This window comes from Lepisosteus oculatus, chromosome 3 (assembly GCF_040954835.1).
Source record: "Lepisosteus oculatus isolate fLepOcu1 chromosome 3, fLepOcu1.hap2, whole genome shotgun sequence".
Taxonomy (NCBI): Eukaryota; Metazoa; Chordata; class Actinopteri; order Semionotiformes; family Lepisosteidae; genus Lepisosteus; species Lepisosteus oculatus.
The window spans coordinates 20,037,919-20,061,613 of NC_090698.1; the positions used below are offsets into that span (position 1 = coordinate 20,037,919).

Here is a 23,695-nt window from a genome sequence, read left to right on the forward strand (position 1 = left end):
GTGACTACAATAGACGGACACTGTATCTTTTAAATTGATGCTGATAGCAGAATTCTTTTGCAGGTTGATAGAAGGTTTATGACTTTGGAAACAAAATGCTAAAACATACGTGACTGTGCACCTGGTCCATTGAAAACTCGTTTGTCATCACTAAGTTGGCAATGATTAACACAAGAGGCTACTTAAAAAAATTCCCCACCTGCGTGTAGCAGAAATACCTACGCAAGCAGTATAACATTTGTCCTTTAGTTACGTTCCATTTCTTTTTTGAAGTCTGTGACAAATGACCATGAAAACAAAAAAATGCATACAGTAGGCAATCTGCATCTACCTACCTATTTAACATTTTTTGTTAACAAAATTTGATGATAAATGTAAAATTAACTATAACAATATGTGGTACAAACTTCAGAACAATTTTCTTATTGCCATCTCACCTTTAACTTAAAACTGTACGAATATACAGTGGCTTAGCTAACAGGGTTACAAGCCAACAGAGCTACAGGCAGTGTTACCAATACTAGTAGCCCTCCAAAAGTGACACCCAGCCTGCAGCTCTCTCATTATAATCTGAGAACACGTATTGCAATTACGTGCTGGAAGGATACATCAATGTCCTGAGCATTGAAAGCTATTACAGGGAATTGAATAAAAATCCTCTGGTCCCAAGGTGGATGTTCAATCAGTACAGTTAAAAAATACAAGCATTAACAAGCCAAATGGCAGACACACTGATATACCCAGCTGACTGAGAACTCACTGCAGAAGCTTTGCAGACATTAGACAAATGAAAGCAATACCCTCATTCTGGGCCTCATGAATAAAGGTTTGTAGCATATTTTTGTTTTACAGACTAAATGGTATCCTGTCGGCTACAAACAATACGAATAGGTATTTTTTAAATTTTATATAGCAAAAATGCCTTTCAATATATCATCTTAATGTTCATGAATTTCTTTTTTAAATGTATTAATGTTACCAGGAAATTAAATCAGCTGACTTTACAAATTATTAATTCATTTGCAAGTCATCATTAGAATGTTAGCTGCAAAAGCACTTTTTAGAAACAACAGGACTTAGATTAGATTACAAAGGAACAAGTAATAGGTTTATTCCATGCTGAAAAAAAGAAGAAAGAGAACACAACGTTTCGGCCATGGAGCCTTCGATTAGTCCAATGTGAGCTTCTAAAAGAGGTATTAAAGGGCAATAGTCTCCATTTAGAAAAATATGGTTTTATATCTCTCTACTTGCTGCCAAAAGTACAGTACCTCTTTTGTATGTTTCATTTTTGATCAAATAGTCCAATTCTGATCATTAAGGTCTATTCTCTATCATAATATGATCAAAATATTATCAGAAACAGTTTTAAAAATGCGGAAACTGATTTTTCTACATACTGTACAGGAAAGCAATACAGAGGAAAAAAATACATTACAATTATACAATATACAATACAATTAGCTGAGGAGAATGACAACTCCAAAACCCCACCTTAAATGAAAGAGAGTGGCTGCAATGGCGAAGATGGGGCAATGGCATCGTGAAAAAGAAATGCGCACCAGCGCGTCAGAAAGCAGCGGGTTGTTTATATGTACAGCAGGTGGAAGCAGAGACCAGATTAGAATGTTACCTCCTCCTGAACTTGTTTAAAACTCTATTAAAACTGGCTTCTGTGGAACATCATGTGATCATGCTACTGTGTCTACTGCTGTGGAAAAGTCCAGACATGTGTAAATGTTATTTTTCTTCTTTCCAGTAACAGAGGAATTTGAACAGAAGTACAGTATAAGCTTTTTATAAAAAATAACCCAACATTATTAAACAGAAAAATGACAGCAATCTGCAGAAACCATTTGATCTGAATGAAATGAACCGTGTTACTTGGCAATTCTGGTTTACATAATTTGGCTGCTGAACAGCCTCATACTGTATACATATGGAAAGGTTAGAGTGAAGATTTATATATAATATATAACATTATTTTATTTACCTTTTACAATTTCTTGCATTAGGAATTATCTTTTCACATACCCCAGCTTGCTCTCCATGAGAGACACAGACACACAGATAGGGAGAGAGCCCTCTATACTGAGGGCTTTTGAAGGTACAGTAATAATGATTCAGTTGTGCATCTGTGATTAATTAATTTCATTTTCCTTTTTGTAAAGCTGGTTTGCAATGTTTGGAGAGAAAATTAATTGTGAAGAGAAAGCTTGACAAATGCAGAAATATCAATACAATGACTATTAATGGGTAAGATGGTGTTAGAGGCCCATTAACCCAGTACACATAATGACTTGCCTGTTAAGTTGTTCAACCAGTAATGCTACTTGCCTGGCACGAGTTGAACCCTGCCATCACAGGTTCAAGCCTGAGTCACTAGCTGACTGTGACTGGGATTCACACAGTATGCAACAGCACACAATTGTCGCCAAAGTTAGGGTGGGATTATTTGGCCAGGGCTCCGCCAGTTCTCAGTGACACAGTGCACAGTGGACTTGCACGTACTGTATACAATGCTATTGGGATGGACACACCACTCATCCACCTGATGTAGTACAATAATAATTTGCTTAGCCTTTATTGTGTCAAAAAACAAATGGCTCAAAGGTGTGCTAGTAAGATGATTCTGTTACCTTCCTCATTCTCTCCTTTGGTCTGTATCTTCCTATACATGAAAAACACAGTTTGGCTATTCCTAATTGTACAGTATAAATAAGAAATAATGACTTTGAGATTAAGCTTCCGTTTCTATTGAATTTATGTTATATTTATATTGAAATTATAATTATGATATTATGTATAATATGGAAGATTTATTGCTCTATGTTACCTTCCTGAAAGTAAAGAAATGACATTACTTGATGTCTGATTTAGCACTTCCTTTGCATGTAATTTATGATTTTTTGTTTTGGTAGAGGATAAACATTTTAAACCTTCAAGTGTTCAAAATATGATAGACATTAAAATAAAAATGAAGGTACTTTACTTTTATGCTCTTTTCAGTTCCATATTCATTTTTATTTTTCTTGAGGCAGCACATAATCAGAATGCATTGTCGATCATGGTACAAATAGCATTTTTACAGAACACTATTTTCAACATTTTCAATTTTGAAAGCAGATTGCAATACACATAGAATTTAGGACATTAAGTGTTCTTGGCTAAGAAATTCCTTGGCTAAAAGTGTAATGGCACATGAACAAATTAGACATCTGTTAACTAGAACATTGGGCTGCTTGAAAATGAGGAAATCTACATCAACCGGCTTAAGTCAGGATGACACTTAACCATATCACTATTGTCCAATGACTGGGAAACAACTCCTTACTGACAAGTTTCTGTATTGAATGTTCTGACAAGTGAGTTATGGAGAAATGGAGTTATGGTACTGAATTTCTCAGGTATTATCTTTATGCAGAATGCAATCTACACAGATGATGATCTGTTTCTGGATTGTAATGAGCATACAGCAAGGACATTCAACAGTGCACCTTAGTTGTACAGTGCTAGCATAACCAGTCCAATTGTTATTTTAAGATAATATAAAACTAAAAAATGATCCTTAAATTTACCATTGAAGAAGACGGATCGGACAAAGATATTTTCTGACCTACAGTAAAACCAGTGTCTCAGATACATTACCAGAGAAACTCTATACTCTGCCAGTGTTCAAGTGTGCCCTCATCAAGAACAACAACAACAATGACAAGATCCATGATTGTATATACAAATAATATAATTATCTTTTTACTCCAGTAAAAAATAAAATGCCTAGGAAAAGTTTGTGAACCTCTAATTTTGGGAATTACAGTTTCTTAACATGGTACCCTTCTAATTAAAAAATGATCTTCTATTAAATAACCAAAATAGTTTATATTGACCAGTTCAATGTGTTTTGAGATGCAATAATACAGTATGCAGCATTTGGAAAATAATTTTAATAGAATAATCTAGAATTGGTGTATGTAAAATTAGGGAAACTCTAGTTTCACAATTTACCACACAATTTAGAGGGTAATTAGGATCAGGTGGTTAAATGATTGGCAACAAGTAGACAGTGACTGAGGTTTGGCAATCCTCTCCAACAGTATGTAATGGTCAGACATTTTGTGAGTTTGGTCTTTTCACCACACAGGTTAGTGATAACATGTCACGATCAAAAGAAATTTCAGGGAACATAAGATAAAGAATTGTTGTATACAGTAGCTATATATACAAGTAATAGGTTTATCCCATGCTGAAAAAAAGAAGAAAGAGAACACAACGTTTCGGCCGTGGAGCCTTCTTCGGGTGTGAGAGAGACAGGGCAGTAGGCAAAGGTAAAGTAGCGGGAGAACAAAGGTTGGGAGGGAGGAGGAGTGAGAGGCGGGAGCAGGGGACAGAAAGAGAGGCCAATCAAGAGGTGTGAAGTCAGAATGGGTGCAGAGAGGTGTGAAATGAAACTTTCAATGAATGGAGAAAATTTAAAAGAACAGTAATCTGTCATTAAGGGAAGGGAGAATGTGTGATCCTAACTGCAGAATAATTTTAGTTTCGGTGGTCTTTCTGATGTATGAGTTCGGAAAACCGTCTTTGAGAACACAGACGGAGAGATTAGAGTGGTTGTGGCCGTCAGAGGTGAAATGAGAAACAATGGGCTTGGACCTTTAATCTTCACAGCCCTGACGTGTTCTCTGAAGCGGTCTCCGAGTCTCCTTCCTGTTTCTCCAATGTAGATGGCTGGGCATCTATATATAGTAGCTATATATAGTCGTATATGTACTGGGTGACAAAACAGCTGATAAATATTTGAATCTCCATCGCACTATTGTTAGACAGTCTATAAATGGAAAATATTCAAGACCATGGTGAAACAGCTTGTTGTCCTGCAAGAGCTCTCCAAGACAAGGCTGGAAATGGTCCAGAAAGTCACAGATTTTCCCAGATTAACATCTAAGGATCTGCAGACCTCTATCACTGAAAATAATTTCAGTGCTCATGACTCAAACTTTAGAGTTAACGGGAATGATTTTTATGGAAGGATAGTGAGAAAATGTTGTGCTCTAAAAGGAACATTAACACCCATCTTCAGTTCGCCAAAGAGCAAAAGTTGAATTTGCTGGCTACAAAGTGAAATGTTTTGTGTGGTAAAAACCAAGAACTGCCTTACAATAGAAGAATCCACTCCTGAATATCAAGCATGGTGATACAGTAGGTTGACCATAGTTTGGGTTTGATTTATAGCCTCAAGGTTTAGATAACTTGCTATTATTGAGAGAATTTCATGAATTCAGTATTCTTTCAGAAAATTCAGGAGAACACCAGGCTATATAGTACATCCATCAGCTGAGCCAAAAGTATCATGTAGTAAGACAATGGCACTATAAATACAAGTAGACCCACAATAGAGTGTGTAAAGAAACTTAGCATTTTGGTTTAGCCAATTTTGGACCTAAACCCCATTAAATATTATGGTAGGACCTGAAGCAAGTTATTCATGTAAGGGAACACTGTCACTGACTGGAAGAAGTAAAAAACATCAATGTATGGAAGTACGGAAGTAAGGGTCTAAAATTCCTGATAAACAGCTACAGGACATATCTACTTGAATTAATTGCTTCACAAGGAGGTGCCACCAATTACTGAATAAAAGCTTTTACATACTTATACATTCTACAGTACTTATACAGTTTTTAATATTGTATTATAATGTATGTATTTATGTACAGTATATGTATTTAAGAAGGTTATGTTAATCTTTTAATAATACTTTCATGAAAATGCAGTTATGTTGTAGGTCTAAAATATACAGTACATGAATATGGACCCATCTAGGGGTTTGATTTATTGGTAGTGTATGCTCATGTTCCAATCAATAGCAGTAATTGGTATTTAAATAAATATTAATAAAAAGAAAAAGGCATGCAAGCTTCCTGTCATGGATCAACTTAGCGACTATTTCTCTCTTCTCCCTGAGAAGCCTACTGAATCACTGGTGTGTGTAGAGAACACATTTTGGACACATTTCATTCTTTAGAAAACTAGTTTATTGCCCTAGGGTGCACAGAGGAGAACAGAAAGTTAATTTTTTTGTGCAAAAACATTATCACTGGGTAATTTGTTATGCAAAAAAGTGCAGCGAACATCGTTAGGGAGATGGATTATTAATTGGAAGGGCACTGAGTGAAATTACATTTGAATCTCAGGGAGAGGGAGATGTTTATGAATTCAGGATGATCCTATGTATTACTTTCAGTAAATTCACAAAAAGTAGACTTTTCCAGACTTCTCCATTTGGTTAGTTCTCATCTAATGAACCAATTGGAGTTACTGTGCCATGTCACTTTTAGGACAAAAATAAATATCACCTTCATAATGTGATTAATATGTATATTTTACATTGAAAACCAGGCAATTTGACTCCCTAAATTATATGAAATATGATATAAATATACAATAACTTGATAGAAGTAACTTGATAAGAGTTCAAAATGCAGAAGCATGCAATATTCAAATTTTATGTCTTATTTATGTCTCAAAATAAGCATATCTTTGGATGTCTAATCAAAATGTAGCTGCATTTGAAAGCTTCTGAGAATAGTATTGATCTATATTCTTTGTCTATGAAATATACATCTAGTCACCATGTGTATGTGAAACATCACACAAAACGTGGTTAGATGTGTTTGCAATCAAAAACGTATGTTGGATTTTATTGTATTTTTTATATTTTACTTACAATAGCTCCAAATACTTAAAGCAGATTTTCTTGGATCAAAACTATCCTGTTCTCTAACTGATTTGTTTTCTCACCATGAGAAATGTCAGCACTGTTCTGCTGAACCAGCAGCTAGCTTAGTCTGAGTCTTCCGAAAGACAAGACAGATGCCATGTTATCATTTACAATTCAGTAAAGAACCAAAACTAACACCAAAGGAAAAGGTCATTCATACAGTCTCAAAATACACTGATCTGTCGAAGGAATGTCATATTAGTTAAATTATCAGTGGAAGAAAAACACTTGGAAGGCTCATGCTTTTTGTATTGATTTTGTACATTTTAATTTACCTTCTAATTCTGTAAGGTACTGTAGAAGTTAATTTTAAAACATAAATCCCTTAGTATTATATATCCAATGAGGCCCATAATACACTTACAGCTGTTGGGATATTTCTTCATGTACAGTATTTGCTTTATTGTATTTTAGTAAGTCAGGCATTTGTATTTTAGTTCATTTTCCAGCCATGTTAAATGGTGTCGAATGTGTCAGCATGCAGAGAACATTTTTTAAATGGGAAATTCTCAGCACTTACATCACTAAAGAATGCTTAACATTAAACAACTTAAACAAAAAAACAGTGAAATCTCCTTTCCTTTTTTGCTTGCAATGGAATCATATAACATTTTAGTCTACAAGATGCAGAAAGGAATATTTTAGATATTTTTTAGACACCTCCACACAATTTCAAATGTCATTAACATTGTAGCCTGGGCTAGATTAGCAATACTGTAGGTAAACTAGGCACGTTCCTGGGACCCAAATGTCTAAGGACAGCCCTATCAGATTTACTAAGTGTTTTTTTATTTTCTAATATATTTTTATATTTTTCTGAAACTGTACACTTATTTTTAGATTCAAACAAGATATGATTTTCCAGGTCAGTAGAACAGAGCAGTAATTTCTTCACAAATACACACAAATAGGATATTCACCTGTCTACTGCTGATGAAGTACATGCAAAGGTGGTTGCAGAAAGTCCAGTTCATTAGTTGATTTTGCTAGTTACAAAGGAATACACAGTATAGTGGCTAAAATACTAAAATGGAGAGTAGGCTACAACTAATCTCTAATGTCAGCAACTGTCTCTATTGAAGGTCAGCAAAGTGGAAAAACAAAACAAAAGAAAAATCAAGAAGTCTTTGTAACTCACAGATTAAATTCATTTAGAAGAAATCATTATTCAAATACATTATGACATCTTTGACTTCCTAATAACTGAACTACAATGCAGCAAATGAAGAATTAAAGTACAAAAATTGATTTTGTACATCATTAGATTACTTGAATATTCAGTGTTAAAAAATGCTAAGACATCAGTAATGATGACCATGTATACTCTAGTCCTGAGCGATACGTGTGGTCACATGCTTTTTAATGTACACTTAATATCTTTAGCTCTGTCCCTCTCTCTAGCTGTATCACTTTGTAGTTGTTCTGGAGAACTGCCATTTTCTGTGTAAAAAATTGATCAACAATCAACAATCAACAGCAAAGTATAAGTAAATACTTCAGCTTTATTTGAGATTAAAAAAATACTTTATAGTTTCGTTGGATTTTGGTGTAAGTCATAAGGCTTCTCAAACCGCTTAAAAGAAGAAAAGTATATTAATCAATTGCAAATAATATTTTTAATTCAATTGCTTTGCATTTATTATATATCCAATGTGCACTGGGCTTATTTAATCATTAATACCTCCTCAAATTAAGATGTGCTAATTGTAAAATTGTGATGCTCTGACTGCTTAAACTGTGAAAAATGTTTTAAGAGAATTGTACTACATAATAATTAAAACTGAGAACTAAGCTATTTGTGAATGAGGTATTTAGCTACAGTGACAAACATACGGGTATTTACACATTACTACAGCTGGGAGGGGGCAATGCATTTGTCCGCCTCAGCCCACTACTGAGTTAATCAGGCCCTCGGTGTGGAAGAATAATAAAGAAGAAATTAACAGTGGTAATGCATTGTATATTTGTATATGCATTGCATATTTACTATATCCATCTCTTTCAGCTTTTGTGTGTTTTAGTCATGTACTCCAAGAATAAACAGAAACACAAGCTTTTATGCATAAGAAACATCAAACTTTATCATTTTAAATTAATGATAATCCCACTTCTTGAGGTAAATAGGAATGGCAACTTAAGTTCAGTTTACAATTCCCTCTCCTGCTTACTACAGTATATGTACTGTAATTATCAAATTAATATGTTTTCTTTGTTTTGCATTATTTATATGTCTCTTCATTATGCCTTACAATGCCACTCTGCATTTTCCATTACATGATGTAAAATTAGTTTCTTTATAAAATTTGAAAATAGCACCTACAGTAAACGAAGACGAAAGCACAAAATTTTCTTTGCCATCACAAAAGGGGGTTATAATTTATATTTAAAAAATCTGTATTTCATGGAGCACTGCTTGTGATTTACTGTATTTCTAACCTTAAATGTAAAGAAGTCTCAGGGGTCATTACAATCTAGAGAGTGGCAAGTAAGCAAAGAATTCCTCTTGGACACAATCTTCCACAGTGTGTTAACCTCGTAAACTGCTTCACAGTGATATGTGATATGGAACATGGGATGACATCTGTTTTGACAAAGACAAGTAGGAACACTGAACCGTACAAAACCATCTTTGCGTTGAGTGCTAGGCTTTCCAAACTCTGAAAAACTAGTATAGTGAAATATTCAAATTCTGCTCATCAAGAACAAATACTGTAACTATTTCATTAGTGCTACAGTACAATATTGAAAAAATGTAAGTCAACAGAGACAAAGTGATCTTCACCCATCATGCTCGTAAATCATTGTAAAAGACAAAGAATTATAATACGTCTAATGTTAACAGGACTGCATATTGTATCTTAGTGAGAGCAAACCAAGACATTTACTTGCATTTACTTTAGAATGTTAGCAATTTATCTTTAAATACTTTGGGGAAAAATGTCTCAAAATAAAATAGACAACATCAAATTACTACTATTGTTGCAAGAACTTCATTATCATGTTTAAATTATTTGAGTTTTTAGATCCATTAATTAATTTAATATACAGTACACCATGATCTCAGCTAAGCAAGGTTGTAATGTCTCCCAAGATACCCAAGATAACAAAGCCACTCTTTTAGAGGTCAAGAGTGGTAAAAATTGGTTATTGTAAGTATATTGAAGGGGCAAATTGTGCTGCAATCAAGTTGGGTCAGATAACGAGATCAGTCTCCTATAATTTAGAGTAATTATATTGAAAAAATAGGAGTTTCAAGTATTTAGTTCTTGAAATATTACAAGATGTTATTTCATCCACTGTCTGATGCTATGCAACAAAAAGTGAGGTGGAACATCTTATTGTAGATTTTATGTTTATAAACATGCATATACTGTACAGTACAGTATAAAGATAAGGTTCTTACCTCTTCCCATTGGTGTATGTATCTAATGAGTCGTGAAAGTCTTAAGAGGCGCAACAGGCTGAGGATTTTTGTAAACCTCACAATGCGAAGTGCTCTGGCGGTCTTATAAACCTCTGAATCGAATCCCTTCTCCACGATTAGAAAGATATAATCCACTGGTATGGATGAAAGGAAGTCCACAACAAACCAGCTTTTCAAGTAGTTCATCTTTATCACTTTGGGGTCCAGGATGATTTCCGAACTCTCCTCATTGACTATCCCAGTTCTGAAGTTCATAACAAGGTCCACTAGGAAGATGGTATCTGAGGCTACATTGAAAACCAGCCATGGAGTTGTTGTCTGCTCGGTAAAGAATGTTATTCCAACAGGAATGATAATTAGATTCCCCACCATCATGATGAGCATAATCAAGTCCCAGTAGAACCTATAACACAAAAACAGACAAACATATTAATAATAATGGATAAACAAAGACTCTTTTTACATGCCACACAGAGTCACAAAGACATACATGGTAGCTCAAAAAACATGAGAATTACTATAAAATTAAATTAGAAGTTCCCATATTCTCTGAAACATAATTAGATAACTTATTTTGCCGTTTTTTTTAATATTTCATGTGCATTGTGTTTTTTTTTCTTTTAAGCATAACACTCAACTTTTACAGTATGTCTATCACTGCTTAATTCAACTATTTTCTTTCAACAATAGGAGATACTTATATGATGTAAACAGGCCAGACGGATTTTGCCATTTTGCTCTAGTAAGTAATGGTTTCATTTCAGTATCATGACACATTTTCATAGATACCAGGCTATTTCTTTTATTTATTTGTTTTCTTTTTATTATGTTATGTAAATATATTATGTGGATTGCTAATCAATGTGCTAAACATTTTGACACATGATTCCTCAAAGTGCGTGATTAACTGAGTTTGGAATCGACCTAAGCCTATCACATCTTTGATCCATTTGCCAGTTAACCAAGTACATGGTGATGGCTTATTGTTTAGAGGAGGCCTCTTCCTTCTGCCAGAAGGAACCTGGTATCAATGAATAGGTTTGAAGTTTGAAAATGGTAACGATTTAAAGGTATAATTTGATCCTTGTTTGTTTCCTTTAATATTTTACTATGTTCTTTCAAATTCTCTTTTCAACGTCATGAACTAACACTGGAGATCCAAGGCTTCTTGGTTGCTCTTGCCTGGAAATCCTTTTAGGGAACTACATTTTTTTCACCATATACTGTAGAAAACAGAACCATACAGTATTCCAGTTACACTCAGTTTAAGATCAAAGTGTATCGTAGTTTTCTATAGTAGTACAGTATGTGGTATGTAGTATAGTAGTAGTACTGTCACTGCTTGCAAATTGTAGTTCATACAGAAATTCAATATACACAATATACATAAGATATGAAGGGGCATATACTGTACTTTAGAAAACATCCTTTATTTAGATTTTTTTATTATTTTATTTATTTTTTATTTTCATTTTGACATCACTCAATATAGATATTGTATACTAATTTCTTTTTCAAAACAGGACATCAAAATGTCAAATACAAAAAGGTACAATGAACAGAAACTCATACAATTTCTTATCTATTTTTAGATAAAATAAATTAAAAAGAAAACATTTCATATTTTCCTTTGCATCAAAACTGAATTTTAGCTGAAAAACAAATGTTAAAATGGTTTATATTGTCAAATATTTTTCAAGTTAAATCAATCTTACACTTTAATTATTTATTTTTCCTCATGAGCAACAGCGTTTCAAATCATTACACTCTCACAAAGATTGAAATTCCAATTAACTAACAACAGACATTTCCAGTAAATGTAAGGTAAGGCAGGATGCTTGGTATGTTAGATAAACTTTCCATCTTTCTTATCTGGAGAAGAGCACAACAAAATAAAGGATGCCAAGCAATTTACTCCTTCTTGCATGTCATAATTACAGTATTTTCAATTTATCAGGTATACATCCTAACAGATTGGGAAATACAGTTTCATATACAGTAACACACAAGTCAAAGGTGTCTAAAAGTACTGTACAGTATCTAATAGTACTTTTAGTAACACACTGTTTTATTAACAATGAGTTAGTGCCCCCTGTACTATTTAGGAGAAGCTACATTGTTGAAAGCTTATGACTTCTATACTACTGAAGCTCATAGCAGAATGAAGAGTGTGAAAACAAGTGCCAAAAACAGTAAGTTAGAAGAGGAAGACTGAGCAAAAGAATCAGAAAGTGAGAGAAACAGGAAAAACTGGCAAAATATGTACATGTAGTTTGTTATTTGATTAAAAGAGTATATTTGGAAGTATGTTTTGTTTGTCACTTGGAAATAGGTTAGCGGTTCTCAATTCTTGAGAAGGGACAAGATGAAAAAAAAAAAAGATAGGGCCAAAAAAAGCTATAGTAGTGTTTTGATGTATTTTCCTTTCACTGATATCTCTCTGCTGCTTTTGTTTAGCTTACTCCTGTATGTGGTTTGTTTTCTGCACCAGAGCCTCCAAAGGCCACAGCCCTATCCCCTTATCCCAACAGAAAAAGAGTAGGCATGACTACTGCCTCCATAACCAGAGCTAGATGGGGAGATCATCAGGCTAGGGCCAGAACCAGGGTGGGTGGAGTTTCCTGAGATCTGCAAGCTGCAGAGTCAGAAGAAGGAAATATGAGAACTCTCAGGAGGAGACAGGAGGGAGTTATCCTGCCCACAGCCAAAAAAAAGGCTAAGACCCAGATGCTTACACAGAAGAGAATAGATTATAGGAGATGTTAAAGATGATACAAGCTGATACTGTACACCTGTCAAGGCTGAGGAGGAAGGCATTGAAGGCACCTCAGAGAAGCCAAGACAGAGATAGAAAGAATCTACAGACCCCACCTTCCTCCCTTGTCAATAGACTGGATATGTGTGATACAAAATGGCAGCTCAAGAGTTTAAATGGGAAGGTAAATGTAACCCTTTGATGGTGCTGCAGTAAGACTGGGTCAGTCTAAGCCTAGAAAAGAGTGTGGTGGAAAACACTGAGAATAGTACTGGACTGTCAATGTGACACAGGCTAAAGATAGATGAAACAGAAACACAAAGAAAAGACAAACAATTTGGCTTGAGTGAGAGGAATCGTGAGCCAGTAGCAGGAAGCTGTAAGACTGAGAAAAAAAATAGGAAAACAGTAAACAGACTGATGTGAATTTTAATATCCAAATATCAAGGTCCAGATTGTATGACTGTAGTCAGAAAAGGTTGAGAATATTTGTTATAACTACTGTATATAATCCTCATACAGCATGTACTGTCAAACATGAACACAGTGGCATTCTAAAAATGAATTTCATATACACTCAAAAGTGGCACTGTCCTATGGTCAAGTACAGTAAGTTGACAAATTGGATGGGTACATAATGCATCTAACTTAACTATGCTCATCAGAAACCTTTGAGTACAGAAGCCTTAGATGAATAAATTTACAGTATAGTAGCTTTTAATTTGCTTAATTGCTTTTCTTTTCCCTTTTTGATGCTATAAAATTGGGAAAAGCCTTCCCAGCCACACACCCCAAAACTAGTTTTATATTTGATTTTTATATACATTACTTTCAATGTGCTATGTCTTAATGCATCTGGATTTTCATGTACACATTTGCAAAAGCCATCATAACACAAAGACCTATTCAAAAATGCCTATTCAAAAATTTAGTCATTCATTTAAATTATTTAAATTAATGTTACTTACATTGTTTCTATTACATAAATTATCTATGGTTTTCGTGGGACCATGTACTGTATAGAATCATTTTTTTTAAATAAGTGGTTTAGGATAGATTATCTATTAATTAAAATATTTTCTTGATTAATTAAAGGGGAACTGCAGTCCCAATTTCTCAGACCATTTATTTTCTCGGTTATTAAATCTTGGTAACAAAATAAATTCATTGATGGTTTAGAAAAATTTTAGAAATCTTGAATTAAGCTCAACATTCTGAATTTTGTGAACGTTCTGTACAGTAAGTTAACATGTTGTCGCAAACCCCTGCTATCATCTCAGACGAGGGCTAGAGTTCCCTTGAATTGTGACGTGATGCACCCCTTCCTGCTCACTAGTCACCGTAATGACTAATGTAATCCAATGTACAAGTAAATACAAGCTGTAACATTTATTCAACTGAGTAAGTACAGGTTGTGCAGCAGACATTTCACTGCAGAAATGTTCCAATGTGATCTGTATCGGCAGAACTGTCTCAAAATTGGAACAATATTTCTATTGGAGAGATGCATTCATAAACCTGCTCGTTTACAATGTCATGGGGCCGCTTCACATCACTGGATGTTTTGTTGTCAAGTTCTGAATTGCAGAATATGGCACTGCATACCTGGAAATTTAGTCTATTTTGTGATGTAAACTGGAGGTTTACAGGTCACTGTGTACATTACTTTCATTGTGGTTTGAAATGCACTCATCAATGCTGATTCTTTTTAACCATGAAATATATATATAAAAAAGTGTTGCTGTGCCCCTTTAAGGCACAGGAGAAAAAAAGGAGAGAGCAGGTAAGAAGGGGTGAGGAGCAGTGGAGAAAGGACATATTCAAGGAGAACAGGAGGAGAGGTGTGAAAAGCCACAATCTGTGAATGAATAGCAAGGATGTTGAAGGAGGTGAGTCGTTAAGAGAAGGGGAAAGGTGTTATCCAAGTTTCAGGATGATTCTGATTTTGGATTTCCTTTATTATTCATGTTTTGCACTGTTTTCCTCTTTCACTGGTACTGTGCATGATCAAGTCCCAGCAGGGGCAGAGAGACCTTCACTCCCCACACAACCTCCAAGCCAACAAGATAAAAAGGTTGATTTTCCTTTTACATCTGATTGAAAATTGCTAGAAACATTTTGCTATGAAATGTCATGTACAGTAGTGCATTTCCACTTCAAAGAACTCTATCACATATTAGCCAAGATTGTAGCTTTGTGTTACATTTGTGGTTGATTATGGTTTTGTCATAGCAGAAGCAGTGTTTCCATGTCCTTCCTGCAAAAACAGGTTTAATTCAATCATTTCCATTTACAAATATGTCAAAGGATTGTGAAGAGAAAGCCTAGTGTTTCTTTAATAAATCCCTGTACCAAATATAACAAACAATACAGTATACTGTCGATATAAAAGTCCACATATTATGCAAAAAGGCTATTTATAATTTTTGCAAAGGAACAAGTAATAGGTTTATTCCATGCTGAAAAAAAGAAGAAAGAGAACACAATGTTTTGGCCGTTCTGAACTATTTATAATTTTTGTTTTATACTAGAAGTTTGTCAACTATAGTAAACGTTTATTCAACTGAGTAACACAAAAGATTTGCGATCATTCAGCATACATATTAAAACCTATAATGTAAAAACCTAACAACCTTCTGGGAAGTGTCTACTAATGATTACAGCCATGTGCTTTCAGGGTTGGCCAGAGTGGGTTTGTCTTGAGTTACAAAAGTGACCCTTGGTATATGGCCTGTGATGCCTGTAAGACCTCCAATCATCATAAACACTGCTATGTGCACTGTGGGACACACGGTGTCTAAGGTGAATCACATTGCTGACTCAAGATGGACTAAGAACATAAGAATGGTTACAAAAGAGAAGAGGCTCACTCTAGGGCTAGAGGGCTGTAGTGATGAACAGAGTTGATTACCAGCTGACAATTCTAAATTAGAGAGCAATAAAAAGAAAATAACAGTGATTCCCCATTGAAAGCAACACTTTAATTTCTAAGATTTGGTACTTAATATTGTTCAAATGGAAATGCCTTTCCTCTTTAACAGATAAATGACTGGAACAATCTAGAAAATGTGCTCATATGATTAATGCTGTATATGCAACTACTATATATATTAGAGATGTCAAAATTACCAATGACTTATAAAAAAATGACAAAAATTATAAGGCAGTAATCTGATTTGTACTGTACATATATACCGTATTAATAATTATTTAAAATAGTTTAGTATTCTGTCTGTCCAGTGTCAAAAGTCAAGAAAGGTATTGTGCATACATAATCATATTTCAAATACAATATAGTATATATATTTTTTTCAGTTTCATTCCTATAATGCATTAACTGTTTGAGTAAAACTAAGGAATTTATCTTACTTAAGAAATAGAATGTAATAAAGAATATGAAAAATACAGTTATTTTTATTTTATTTATATCTTTAAGTGCTTATACAGTACAGTATGTATGCAATTCTGTACTTATTATGTAGATATGTACAAATAGTGTAGATGCATATATAGTACTGTACTATATATAGGATACAGTATATGAAGTAAGTAATAGTTATTGTAAAATTACTATACATTTAGTAAAACTAAGACTACTGCAATTCTTAGTTATTACATGACACTTTCAAAATTCTAAAAACAATAGATAAGAATCCCAAATTTTGCACTACACAAATCAATGTTAGTTTGAACTCTAAACAGCATTTCATAGTGAGCACTCTGACAGCACTGAAATATTTCCTTCAGCATCAGCCCTGTTAGTTACAGGTTAAGGGTGAAAGGAAAAAAGTGTTTGTATGGGAGCTGTAGCTAGAGTGAACTTTTCTAAATGCCCAAAGCACTGATAACATTTTTACAGCCATGCACTAAAATAGATGCTTACAAGAATCCTATCACAAGCTACACTGTTCACTGCCTCACATGCATAAAAAGAGTTACTCTTCTTATATATTCTGTATGATAATATATTGACACACACAATGAGAACTGCATATAAACACACACAAACGTACAGATAAGAACTAGTGTACAGAATGACTATAATTGCTCTTGCAAGGCCCTGACTTGTTAAATATCTAGAGATTGTGTTACAGATAATTGTCTCCCTTTCAATTATGAGCAAGACCATATTACTAGCTACCTCACAAGTTAAAGATAATACCCACATACAGTATGTTCCTTTCTCTCAGGAAAGTAGTTGAACTGCTGAAGATTGTGTTACAAGGGGAAACCTGTTTAGGATTGTTTTCTAACCAAATACTTGTGTTTCTGTTAATCTATCCTGGTCTATTAAAACCCATGACAAACATAGAAAAGAACAACAGAATTCCCAGCAATATTTCAGTTAAAATGACTGGTTTGAGCTTTTTCAAAAGTGTACATTTTTATTGTTGATGTACTTACTGTACATGATTGTTTCGTGTGCTTAGACAAATTAGATAATTATATTTAAAATAATCTACTTATCTTTCAACAGATGCAGCCAGTATACTAGGAATTCCAAACATGAACATCCACAAAGAAATAAATGGTAGCAAAGAAAAGCTTTCTGATTCAAAGAAATACTGTAATTCCTCAAAATACAATTTAACATAAGATGCAAGCACATTCTGTAACATATACTGTACAGTTCATCATGGAATGAGTTACTGGAATATCTATAAACAAAAGTTACACCCACTTCACAAACAACAATTTTCTACAATTACTGAATGAAACATAAGAAACTTATGTATGTATGAAACATTTCTGACAAAATGTCAATAATAAATATTACTAATTGGACACAATTTCCTTTTATGTTAAGAGATTGCTGGGGATCAAATTTTAAAGGCTTTAGCCTTCACAATCATGATGTATCATGAAGTTTTGAATGTGTACATTAATTATTTATGCTGCATATGGCTGAAAATTTAAATTTGTGCAGGAAACATAAAAATGTAAAACGTTCCAAACTCAGCAAGTCTCTGAAAAACAGCACAAGTGAAAAAAAGAGAGAACACACTACACTGCACTGATCTGAGCAAACAATGGGTAACCTTACATTGTGCCTTGCAAAAGATGAAACAGAATTTGAATGTAACACTGTAACCGAACAGTATCATACAGTAAGTAGTAAAAGTAGAATCTTTTGTGTTTGCATCTAATATAATCAGCAAGATTGTGATGTGAAAATAAATATATCACCAGTATACATAAATACCTGTGTTGCCTTTAGCTAAAAGTTTCAGAAAAGTTCCAAAACATTTTTTGTTCTGAGAATTGCAGGCATAGTATACAGTACACTCATTTACAGGCACATTCTAAATGTGTATGCATATCTGTATGTCCCTTCAATGTATTGATTGATAAAGTGCAACAAAGTAAATTCTGCAAAATAAATAAAAATGAGCATGTTGTTTATTTGGTTAACAAAAAGTCTGATCAATATCATACAGCATATAAAAACAGTGTTTGTCTGCCAAAAATATGTTTAGAAGTACTATTTATAAATAGGCAATGTTCACATTTAATCAAACATTCACAATTAGTATGCTACAGTCCTGTTTTGTATTATGTAGCCTTAAGAAGGCACTTTCTTTAGTCTTCTAATATCTTCAAGTGCTTCAGATCATTTCTCATCATTCCTGTCTGCAGAACCATACCAACTCAATGAGGATGTGTTGCTTACAATGGTGTACTTCTACAGTATCTGCAGTTCATACACCACATATTCTGTTGGACATATGTAGAGAGATTGTGATGATTAAGGAAGACATATGATTTAGTCATCTGTTTCTGTGAGTGCTCTGAATCCTATTCCAGCAGGAATGTCCAGTTGAGACCAAGCTTGAGCTACTTAGCTGAAGACACCAGTGTTTTGGACAAGCTTTACTGGTATGCTTTAGAATTTTGCTGCCCTTCAATTCAACCAAGTGCCAGTGGGTGCAAAATACCATCAATCTATAACAGTATAACAGATTTATCTAAAGGATATATGACCTTTTGAGAATCAGTTTCACCTTTTTCTCTTCAAACATGCCATGGGTGTGTGTGTGCTCAAAAAGTTCAATCTGACAATTCCAATCTGTCTCATTCTGGAACATTGAAACCCAATGTTACTAATGTTGAACTGTAGTCTTGGAGAAATTGTGTCACATTTATATAATGTCCTGTAGAATTATATACTATTCCATAATATATTATGTATAAAATACAATTATACAATGTGTCCCATAGGTTTTTGAAGATAAGCAATTTTTTACCTTTAAAAAATTTTATTTAGCTTCCCATATCAATTTTATTATCAGTATTGGAACCTTCTCAGGACTTCAGAGTAATGGCTTGTCAGCTTGTTCTGGTTTCATGTTAAGCAATGCCAAAAATGTGTACTCTTCTGATAAAATAAAATACAGAAATGGAAGAATATTTTTCCTAACAAGAATGTACCATACCATTCAAAAACTAAATATGAAGTTAAATTAAAAGGGATATCTGTCACACAAAAAGTGCTATCACCTTTCTGTTGCCTACAATGATACTCTTTATTTTAATTAGTGTACACAAAACAGTGTATAAGAGAAAGAACATATTTAAAACCTAATCATTTAATTATATATTTTTTCAATACAAACCAGAACATTTAAACTTGTGACTTAAAGCAAGTACATAAGTACTTTATAAATTAATAAGAAACATTATTGATATCATGTTAGTTATCCATATACTGTATAAAAACATCTCTCATAGAGACATTATAGTATAAAGTTCCTTGCGATATGCAGTATACTACATTTATACCTCTTGTTAATATCAGATATGTAAAGGTCATGCTAATTGTTATGTAATTTAGATTTAAAAAAAAATGCTAAGGCGTGGTGTAATCTCATTCAGGCTCATGTTGTCTAATCCCAGCTCACCTTCAAATTTAATCTTAGTGCTAGAGAGTTCATGGGGACACTTTTAATAAGAAAGCACATTTGGAGGAGACACTCACATACTATTATCACTCAAAAATCAGAGAAAAGATCTTGAACATACAAGTTACAAAACAAGGAAAACCTCCAAATACATATCAATGTTTCAATCCAACATAATAAAACCATCATAGTTAAAACTAATGAGAATGATACCACATGTATCTTTGACTTTAAATCTCCCTTAACCTCAATTACACATAAATTCCATGTGTTAGTCTCTGAAAACTCTTAATCTGAAGGTAAATTCGGAGGCTAAAGTGCTCAGGAAGTGTGACCGTTCTACAGTAGTTTACTGTCAGCACCAAGGACAGCACCAATAATAATTATGGGAAACTACCGCAGATCCGTTTATACTAGGAATCTGACTTTTTAGTAGTGTCAAGCGATTGCAAAATCTTCAGGAACGTTATCACTCTGGCTTAAAAAGTATTAAACGTAGGAAAGTAGGAAAACCTGTAGAAAAGCGTGAAACATGAAAAACTGGCACACAGCTACTGTAGGTTTACTTATTGAAACTGATCAGAACATTAAATATTGTGATGGATGGAAATATATTCAAGAAAATAATTAGACGTTTACTCCACAGTTTAGTATTGTTTTGCTTTCTCTTGTTTTGTCGTTCCAAGTACAGCAGTCTTTTATCACTGTTCTTGGTGTCAATAGTGGTATAACACCTTGATAAAACACACCAAATAAAGAGCAGGAAACAAATAACACATACAGTATCTTTAAACATATCAGTGTATTATGTATATGCCAATGTCTTGCAGTTAATTGTGAAACAATAATGGTGATCTTTAGGCAATACATAACTTCGGGTTTCCCAAGCGGATAAAAGAGGTCACAGCTGCAAATCCAGAACTTCTCTACATGAACTTGTTTAAACACTATTTTGCAACGTTGTTTTATTTCGTTGTAAAAACACAAGTAATTGTTATACGCATTTAGAGCCGACCAGATACATGTAATCATCTTCCATCAAAAAGCAACAAATACTGTACATACAGTATGCTGACATCTACTACAGTATATGTAACATGTCAATGAACCACAGGCGTCGCAACCTACAGCCGCAATGCAATGTCAGATCTTAATGGTGCTGAACTCAGTAACGACTTTCCTGTAGAAACTTCAGTGCGGTACCACTTATTTAATAATAATATTAAAATGATACATTTTAGGGTAAAATTATAACTCCAAGTCAAAATAAGAGATTGATATTGTCATATCAAAAACTGTAACATTCAATGTCATCACATAAATCAAATGTTCACAATGCATAGAAAGAAGTATAATACAGTATATTTAACAGATTTAATCAATAACAGAGATGTATTTTCTTTTTCCTTCTGTTACTATTCTAAAGGCATAATCTTCGTAATTAACGTTGTTTCGTTATAATATATTTTGCTGCAGTAGATAGACATTTTCCCGCATGCATTTAAAAAAACGGAACAACAGATGAACGTGAAAGAATACATCTCGAGATGTTTAATCCTTTATAAACAGGTGTCCTGGCTGTTTTGTAATGTAAATATGAAATAAATAATAGTGATTTTTATAAAGATAAAAGGTGCAGTCTCCGATGTTAAATACAAATGTGTGATAAAGAAAGATACCAAATCAGCTACAGAAAGATATATAATATAAATCTCGACGAATTCCCCCAAAAAGGTTGTTTTAGAGATCATTCTTCATTTACTGTACCTTTACTTACACATGTCGATTTTTAGATATGAAACATGCGATGATGATAGTAATGATTGATTTGAATATTAATAGTAATTGTTAGTGTTCACATCCATCCGAAATGGTGCTCAGTTATTTATTTGTTTATTTAATTTATCAAGATGACATTCACCATTTTGGTCCACAAGGGCACTGGAATTTTAAACTTCAGTTCTGAATTAGCATGATGCAGCCTCGGCTAAAAGAAACTGGTATGTTTTTTTCTTTCTTTCGGCACAGAAACAATTCAGCATAATAGACACTGGCAATCGGAATTGTGAAAACACTGAGCACATGAGAATAATGACAATGTGGTCTGCTGCAGACTAGAGTACGAGAGGAGGCGTGAGAAGGTGACTTTCGACTGCTTACCTAAAATCGCTGTAGGGATGAATTATCCAGTATCCTGCAGTTTGGACCCGTTCTTGTTCTTTTTCCACTGCTTTCTGACTGCCGAACATTCGAAGGGAGAACTTATTAACCCCGGGCTGAAGCATGGCCCCGATTTGCCGCTGCATAAAGCCAGATTGTCTAGATGACCCATCCAAATCTTCGAACCCGACCACGGCTTCTTCACGATCCATCTTAAAGCCCACTGAGTTGCCATGGTCTTTCATGTTCTGGCTTCCCATATTGTTCTTCTGTATCGAGTCTTGCCTCTGAAACACATTATTTCCGTCCGATTTCTCTTCCTTGTTGCTTGAAAAAGAATTGGATTTATCTGCCATGTTTTCAAAACGGACTGTCTCCTGGCTTTGAAGACAGGCTCCACGCAAAACTCAAGAGGACCCGCTGCAAGCTCTCCTCTTGTTTCATTTGATGCCCTTCAACTGATCAGCTTCACTGCCTCCTGCGCAAATGCTGCAAACTGAGGCTGAGTTCTGGTGAACTCGCCAGATCAGGTTTCTTGGGCTACCGCCATCTACTGTTAGGAATTACAACTCAACCAGCTTCGTTAAATTGTCGCTTGAATAGCAGTGAGGCGCTAACTGGCAAATATTTTATTTCCATGAAGTATCCCATAATCGTTCTCACATAATTACTCGTCGCCTCATATTAATATAATTAATGAGCCCGAGCTGTTGTTTTTTAACACAGTGTACGTCACTGGTTTAAATTTTAGAACAGCTGCATTTTCTTCCTTCTCTGCACTTTGCACACTGCAAAGTTTCCATTAAATACTGAAAAATTCTATAGCATTTGACGGTTTACCCAGATTAACCAATATAACTATTTTCAAATATCATGAAACGTGAGTAACGTGAAATTATAACACCAATTAACAAAAACTCAATTATTGTTGTGTTTGCCTAACCTCATCAGTATTTGAGGTCGCCGTAGTGGCCATGATTGTTTAAACCTTTTAAAATAGTTCATTTTCTTTTTCTGAAGCCCCAGGCAACGACTCGAGTGTATCATGATAGAGACATGCCTCAAAGATACAGAATCAAACGAACAATGCAATCCCGCATGGTTTACAACTTGGAGAACATGAACAGTTCAATACCCATTTATTTGCCTATTTGTACGATTCTTATGTTTTTTTTTCTTTCAACTTGTGAAATGCGCAAGTTTAAACGTTTCTTACTTGCATTTTTAATTTAGGTTTCATAGGTGAAGGAAATATGTTCAAAAAAGGGGAGTTCAATTTATAAAGAGGTTCATGTTTGAGAACTAACCTCCGTTCAGCAAGCAATTGTATTACTTGTGTGAACAGTATAGTTTATGCAGTACATAGCGCTGCAAATGGGGATTCAGTTCTATTAAAGTGAATAAAAAAATCATAAGTAAATGCAATGAAAGACTGGAACGTGATAAATTTCAAAACATTAAGTGCGGATCTTCCTGGGTCAATGTGTTATGTAATTGTTTTTTTTATCCATTAATACAGTATGGATCACGCAGATAATGTCACAAATTCTTCTGTAGGGTCTTTGATGATATCATTCACAAAAATGTAAGTCACTTCATTGATTAATGGCTTGGATTTCACAACGAACGTTTTTAAATGTGAAATGACAAAGGACAGGGCAGTGCATTACAGATCCCCA

At 34.2% G+C, this 23,695-nt stretch overlaps 1 protein-coding gene across 3 annotated transcripts in view; it reads right to left on the minus strand.

The window, feature by feature from the left end:
- The window catches only part of LOC102687203 (potassium/sodium hyperpolarization-activated cyclic nucleotide-gated channel 1), a 95,461-nt gene extending 72,958 nt beyond the window's left edge, over positions 1 to 22,503 (minus strand). For all 3 annotated transcript variants that reach the window (XM_006627142.3, XM_069186992.1, XM_069186993.1), the window contains exons 1-2: positions 22,017 to 22,503; positions 10,182 to 10,605 (exon numbers count right to left, since the gene is read on the minus strand). In XM_006627142.3, the coding sequence (XP_006627205.1) occupies positions 10,182 to 10,605; positions 22,017 to 22,372 (780 nt within the window). In that variant the 5' untranslated portion in view covers positions 22,373 to 22,503. The remainder of the gene's footprint in view (positions 1 to 10,181; positions 10,606 to 22,016) is intronic.
- Between the last annotated feature and the right edge of the window lie 1,192 nt (positions 22,504 to 23,695).